We start from the raw sequence: 7,705 nt of genomic DNA on the forward strand, positions 1-7,705 counted from the left end.
TATATATATATATATATATATGCACTAATTAGATATTATATTTCTGCGCCAAGCAATGCGAAATAAATAAGAAATATACAGAATGTCCTATTTTAGCGTTTTTTTACTTTACAGAAAATTGTGTTAATCGTAAAATGTTTTCTTTTGTCGATTTCTCTCGATATATTCTATTTTTTTCACTGCGTCTACTTTTCGAAATATCCATTCATTTATATTTATATTTATAAACTAAAATGGGACAATTTGTGCGTATAAGATGATTATATACGTTTAAGAGAAAATATATGCCTGAAAATATATGTATCGTTTATATATGATTGGATACGATGCACATTGTTTTTAAAATCCAATTAGTTTATCAAAGTATATTGTAAAGTATTAAGAGAATGTGTGTGTGTGAGAGAGAGAGAGAGAGAGAGAAAGAGAGAGAGAGACAAGCACGTTTTTTTATATAATCTGTACGTCTTTTTTTAATTCGCGTATGCGTTCTTCACCGCAAAAACGCATTTTTAACTTATGTTTTACTAGTGCATCTACATGTACACATGTATATCCATTGATAAATTTTTCAACGTGCCTTTATCTATTGGTTGATTTATGATGTCGAGTGCAACCATTCACTCGACTTAAACGCGAATCGCGTTATTCGAGTATAAATATAAGATCACGACTCTGATCTTTTTATATCATTTGTTAATAACTATTTGTCAATAAACTACTATCATGCCTTGCACGTAAAATATTATACTTTTCTTAAATACGAACAGATCATTTTCTGTATCCATTTTTCCGTATCCATTTTTCCCGTATGATTGTAAATAGTTATAAGTAAATGATGCCTTATAACGACTAGTGATGTATTATTTGTAAGACTGATTTTTACTACGCTGAAGAAACGCACACATGCACAGACAAATAATACGCGCGCCTATATATGCGCGTATATACATATTTATGCATATATAAGTACATATATATATATATATATATATATATATATATATATATATATATATATATATATATATATATATATATATATATATATATATATATATATATATATATATATATATATATATATATATATATATATATATATATATATATATATATATATATGTATGTGTGTGTGTGTATATATAATATATATGTATTTTGTATGCATGTATATGTTGACACTTTCTGCCACAAAATGTATGTTATCAATAATATTGTGCAAGCTTGTTATGAAATAAACTATATAATCTTATATACCGTTGTTATCCATTGTCAGCTTGATCAATTCCGCTGATTAAGTTTACCTTAATTAGGGTATGCATGGTGTGCGTATTGAGTTTGGTAGCGTATCCTCGTAATACCGATCGTTTCGTATACATGTAATGCGTACGTGAATATGTGCGTGTGTATGCGGTGCGTGCAACGGATGGATTACGGAAGTTTGAGCCCCTAGCTGCAATATATAATACTAATAAGATAATCCTTATATAGGATAATTTCATTACTTTTTTCTTATAATTAATAGTAAAATAAAGTAAACATTATCTTTTTTTTTTGTAGAGAGATACACGTAATGCATATATGTTTGCATATATTCTTGTATTTTTCTTATACTAATATTAAAGTTCAATGAAAGAAGAAAATAAAATGTTTATCAAGCACAAAAGATGTTAATATATATCGCAATAAAATTATTTTTAGGATAATAATAGTGTCTACAGGATTAAGTAAAACGAATATAAAATAAACGAGAACACGTATACGATCGACAAAATTTTACAAATAATTAAATAATAACTAATAATTAATAATAACTTTATAATTTTACAAAGAACTTAAACCAAATGAGAGAAAGGGAGAAAGTTTTGATCACATCTTTCAAACGGATTCGATGAAATTTAAATGACGATGAGATTCACGTGGTAGTCGCGTAGGTCCGCGGAATCATCGGGTTTTCGATAGCGATTCTCGCGGTACACGGTAATGAAATGGAGACGGCAGCAGAAGAGAAGGGAGAGAGAGAGAGAGAGAGGAGAGAGAGAGAGAGAGAGAGTACGTTCCGCTAATAAGCCTCATTCCTCGATACGCGCGCGGAGAGAATAATTATGGGCTTGCGCAGTTCGCGTCTTCGGACGATGGCGGGGCCAAGAGGAGGGAAAGAAGAGGTGGATTGCGAGAGGCTGACTTCGAGGGGTGATAAAGTCCCGAGCCCAGCCGGCGCCATTTTTCCCGTATGATTGTAAATAGTTATAAGTAAATGATGCCTTATAACGACTAGTGATGTATTATTTGTAAGACTGATTTTTACTACGCTGAAGAAACGCACACATGCACAGACAAATAATACGCGCGCCTATATATGCGCGTATATACATATTTATGCATATATAAGTACATATATATATCTATATAATCTTATATACCGTTGTTATCCATTGTCAGCTTGATCAATTCCGCTGATTAAGTTTACCTTAATTAGGGTATGCATGGTGTGCGTATTGAGTTTGGTAGCGTATCCTCGTAATACCGATCGTTTCGTATACATGTAATGCGTACGTGAATATGTGCGTGTGTATGCGGTGCGTGCAACGGATGGATTACGGAAGTTTGAGCCCCTAGCTGCAATATATAATACTAATAAGATAATCCTTATATAGGATAATTTCATTACTTTTTTCTTATAATTAATAGTAAAATAAAGTAAACATTATCTTTTTTTTTTGTAGAGAGATACACGTAATGCATATATGTTTGCATATATTCTTGTATTTTTCTTATACTAATATTAAAGTTCAATGAAAGAAGAAAATAAAATGTTTATCAAGCACAAAAGATGTTAATATATATCGCAATAAAATTATTTTTAGGATAATAATAGTGTCTACAGGATTAAGTAAAACGAATATAAAATAAACGAGAACACGTATACGATCGACAAAATTTTACAAATAATTAAATAATAACTAATAATTAATAATAACTTTATAATTTTACAAAGAACTTAAACCAAATGAGAGAAAGGGAGAAAGTTTTGATCACATCTTTCAAACGGATTCGATGAAATTTAAATGACGATGAGATTCACGTGGTAGTCGCGTAGGTCCGCGGAATCATCGGGTTTTCGATAGCGATTCTCGCGGTACACGGTAATGAAATGGAGACGGCAGCAGAAGAGAAGGGAGAGAGAGAGAGAGAGAGGAGAGAGAGAGAGAGAGAGAGTACGTTCCGCTAATAAGCCTCATTCCTCGATACGCGCGCGGAGAGAATAATTATGGGCTTGCGCAGTTCGCGTCTTCGGACGATGGCGGGGCCAAGAGGAGGGAAAGAAGAGGTGGATTGCGAGAGGCTGACTTCGAGGGGTGATAAAGTCCCGAGCCCAGCCGGCGAATACGGCCGCGCGGATACCAAATTTCCGCTCCGTCCGCTCATCCGCTCGTCGTCGACGTCGATTCGCAGATTCAGCGTTCTCGCGTTCCTCATCGCGCGCGATAAGAGAGATAAAGAGAATCGGGCGAGTTTCTCGCAAAGTGCATTGTCCGCGCGACAGCCAGATCTGCACGCAACGTGCGTCACGCGTGCGTGCGTGCGTGCGCGCGGAGAGAAAGTGCGTGTCTCCTCTCCCGAGAGGAGCACATCGGGGGGGAAAAAACAGCAGCGGTTTCGGTGGTGTGCTATACGTGTCGACGACACTCTCCCCATCGGTTGATGGCCTCGTTTCGTTTCTAGAGGGATGCATATATACATATATATATTGTAATATATATATAATATATATATATATACGTTGCCCACATCGCCTCGCGTGACATTCTCACCCCGGATATGCCGAGGCATGCGCCGTAAAAATCCCGGGATTGATGTATCACAGGACGCAGGTACGCAGCATCATGCAGCGGTTATGCACATCTCTCGCGCGCGTGCATTTGCATGTGTTTCGCGCGCGCGATTTAGAGGTTGTCATTGCACGCGCCTGTCGTATGGTCACCCGGTAGGGTTCGGCGCTTCGAGGTCTAGATTATACCGATATTTCTTACTAAATAAATGGCATGTTACACATTATTAGATTAATTCAAAGCATATAGTTTCAAAGATTTTTTAATTTTAATGTTAATGTGAGATATACGAACATTTAAATATAATATATCCGATTGTAAAATACCTCGCAATCTAGTGAGTCTAGCGAATGTTGAAAGATATATGTTAAAATCTACTTGTCGCGTAGCGCTCAAATAAATTTATAGGACAGTTATTACTTAAACTGTATATTTTTTTTTAGATTTGCATTTACTACCTGCTATGCATAGCAGCAGTGGACTTGACGTTTACCTCCGATTCGGAGATTACCACGACGAAAAATCGGGACTGCCCACCAGAATGCATTTGCCTCTCTCCAAAACAAGTAATAAAATCAAGAAAAATCTCTTGTAGTTTACATATATGCATAAATATTTTGTTTATCGCGTAAACGTTTTATGAGAAATAAAATATATATTATTGTTCCTTCTATAATATTTTATTAACGACAATCATAATAATATTGATATTTTTAATATTATTTAATATCTTTATGTGTGTGAATCTAGGTACTCTGCAATACAGGCGGTCTCGAGGACATACCGACACACCAGCTGCCGGAGACCGTGGAGGAGCTATCGCTGACGAAGAACGACTTCCCGATAATAAAAGGCGACGCGTTCGCTGGTCTCCGGTCGCTGCGTAAGCTCACTCTGGATGGTAACAATATTTCGACTATACGGCCGTTCGCGTTTCGCGGTTTAAATCGATTGCGTGAGCTGTCAATTCAGCATACCCCGTTACCCTGCATCGAGAAGTTTTCGTTCGCTACGCTACAGAATATCTCGTACCTGCTGCTGGCCAATAACAAGATCCGTTACGTCGAGGGCTACTCATTCGCCGGCGCATCCAACGTGAATCTGATCCTGCTGAGCTACAACCCGCTGCTGACCATCCATAGCCACGCGTTTGCCGGCCTTACCAACGTCAATAATCTCATCTTTCCGTCCGGCATCCGCCTAATCGAAGAGAACGCCTTCGACGGCCTGCAGCACGTCGGTCTGCTCAAGCTCAGCTACATGGACTTATCAGGATTGCAGGCCAATACCTTCTACGGTCTGTCACACGTGCACTCGATTAACATTCAGGAGAGCGATCTGGGTGTCGTGCAGAGGGATGCATTCGCCGGCCTCGCACACGTGGGTTACCTCAACATACTCAACAATAAAGTGGATTTGATCCAGCGTATGCATCTGCGCTATGAAAACTACATCGAGATGCTGCGCTTCCACGGTAATCATGTGCTAGAAGCACCACGTCACGCCAGGGACGTCGTCCTCGAGGTAAACACGATCAGTGCGATTGACAATCACTTCCCATGTGACTGCCAGGCGCACAACGTCCTAGAAAGCGATTTCGCTCGCGGCGACAGCGCCGGATTTCAGCGCCGAAACTATTGCATCTCGCCATTCGAGTACAACGGCAAGCCCATGAACGTCGTCGACTTCGAGCTCGTCGCCCGGTGCCACGACAACGTGATTCAGGACAACCTGGGCTCGGGCGTCGTCGGGCTATCATCTCTATCAGCGGTTACGTTGCTGATCGCCTTTTTGTTCTCGATGAATCTCTTGCGATGAGCATCGTTCTTCAGTCGATTCTTCTTCAACGATCGTCTCAAACATCTTACTTTTAGATGCTCAAAGCAATAATAAAAAAAGGGCCAGATTTTTATGCGCGCGCTTATTGGCTTGTCAAAAAATTCTCCATGCCTTCGTTCTCGTGCAGCAAGAGTCTTCGTGTAGTCTGGTAAAGTTGCCGAAGCAAAAAGGTATCTCGCACGAATTATGTTGAATGTATCATTATCGCTGTAGATTATTGTACCAATCTTCTATCGATATAATACATTTTCGAAAGGGGCTGTACTATATATATCGCACTAGAATGCAAAAGAGATAGCTTGCAATTCGGTTAGATTAATCTGTGAAAGACAAAGCTACGCGAATTTTAGTTAGGTCTATAAAATTATGATTGATGATTAAAATTTCGTTCTATAGTACGTCAAACTGTGAATTTATAATTAATTAAAATAACAAATCGCATGAAATTATATACATATATATAAAGTTAATTTTTAAAGTTTTTATAAATTAATTTTTCTTATGTTAAAAACAGAAATGATCTAATTATGTACAGAATTTCTCTTTCTATTGTCTTTTAACTTATCGCAGTATCTCTTGATATTGAAAATTCTTTTAAATTTTAAGAAAAAAATTAGAGAACGGAAAATGTATTTTATTTTGGAAAAGTCAAATCAATATTGTATCTCGACAAAAATAATCAGGGACAGTAAATACGAGTTTTTCACAGATTACCATGGTATGATAATTAATCGTTAATCGAAAAAACATATCGCTATTGCGGAGATATGAATTCAGAACGGCAAAAAAAGAAAAGCAACAGTGAATAAAGCTAACTATCCTCTCGTAACATGTATTCACATTATTTATCGTTCTCGATAATATCGAAATGAATATATGCATATCTAACAACAGTTCATTTACACGAAAAGCAACTGCCATGGATACATATATCCTTTTGCACATATGAAAGTGAACAAACGTGATCTTACATATTGTTTAATTGTTGAAAAAAATATTTCTTTACTCTCGTTATTTCGTATAATGTTTAAGAGAATTGAAAAGTGTAATTCTGTTATATTTATCTATTATATCCAAAGTATGTGTGTGGGTTGTGTAGTGTTAAGTTATTATTATTTATGAATAGAATTTTATACTATTATACACTGTTATACATACTGCGTTTAACTGTACATAATACGATGAGTTATTTAAACTGTTATAAGTCGCTATTTTATACAATAGTGCAATTTTGATGCTAAACGCGATCTCTCATCTTATCGGCTGTATCGCGAATGCCATTTTTTATGAAATATATTAATACTTAAAAAAAGAGTATTCGATTAGGCATTCAATGTATAACGATAACACAGACCTACGTATACGTTAGCAATACGTTTCCGATCAATCGAAACGATTGGTAATTCACGTGAATTCACGATCGTCAATCGCGGATACATTTATTATGAGATAATATGTCACACGCGAGCTTTAACTGGCCGGCCGGTATACTGGACCAACATTACCGCATACTTGATTGAAGTTTATTTGAAACTTCGACTTTTGGATAGACATCGTAATAAATGACACGTTATTCGGGATATAGAAACGGAAAAAAGGCGAAAGTAACGCTTTTAGATCCGCTAAAAAGAGAAAAAGGAAAGTCTTTCTCTGATATTACTCAATTTTTTTATAATTATCAGGCGCAATTATTTCATAATTTATATACATATTAGTTACTGTATAATGTAGTTTTGCATTGTAAAGCATTTTTTACGTAAAAATATAATATTAATGAGCTAGGTAATATTTTGGAAAGAGATAATCTTGTAGGCCTACTACAAATCTTACTTCCGGGTCCAGGAATCCGAGCTATGATCCCGTACGTTCACAACTACTATTTCAATTCTACTAATAGACTACGGAATTATTAAGATGATTCGAAAATGATGAAAGTATCTAGCGATTAAGTATATATATTTAATTGCGTTGATGTCTAAGATCTTTAGAGAACGCTCAAAATATTAGGATTCCTACAAAAAAAAAGAAAAAAA

General features: G+C 36.3%; 1 protein-coding gene across 2 annotated transcripts in view; it reads left to right on the top strand.

Moving 5' to 3' along the window:
• Positions 1-7,705, top strand: part of LOC115238348 (chondroadherin) — a 13,090-nt gene extending 5,385 nt beyond the window's left edge. The window contains exons 1-3 of one of the 2 annotated variants that reach the window (XM_029812080.1): positions 3,323-3,875; positions 4,277-4,399; positions 4,584-7,705. In XM_029812080.1, the coding sequence (XP_029667940.1) occupies positions 3,858-3,875; positions 4,277-4,399; positions 4,584-5,651 (1,209 nt within the window). In that variant the 5' untranslated portion in view covers positions 3,323-3,857 and the 3' untranslated portion in view covers positions 5,652-7,705. Of the gene's footprint in view, positions 1-3,322; positions 3,876-4,276; positions 4,400-4,583 lie in introns of those variants that run through there. The other variant, XM_029812081.1, reaches the window with a different exon arrangement.

The sequence above is a fragment of the Formica exsecta genome, unplaced genomic scaffold (assembly GCF_003651465.1).
Source record: "Formica exsecta isolate Colony F162 unplaced genomic scaffold, ASM365146v1 scaffold333, whole genome shotgun sequence".
NCBI classification, from domain to species: domain Eukaryota; kingdom Metazoa; phylum Arthropoda; class Insecta; order Hymenoptera; family Formicidae; genus Formica; species Formica exsecta.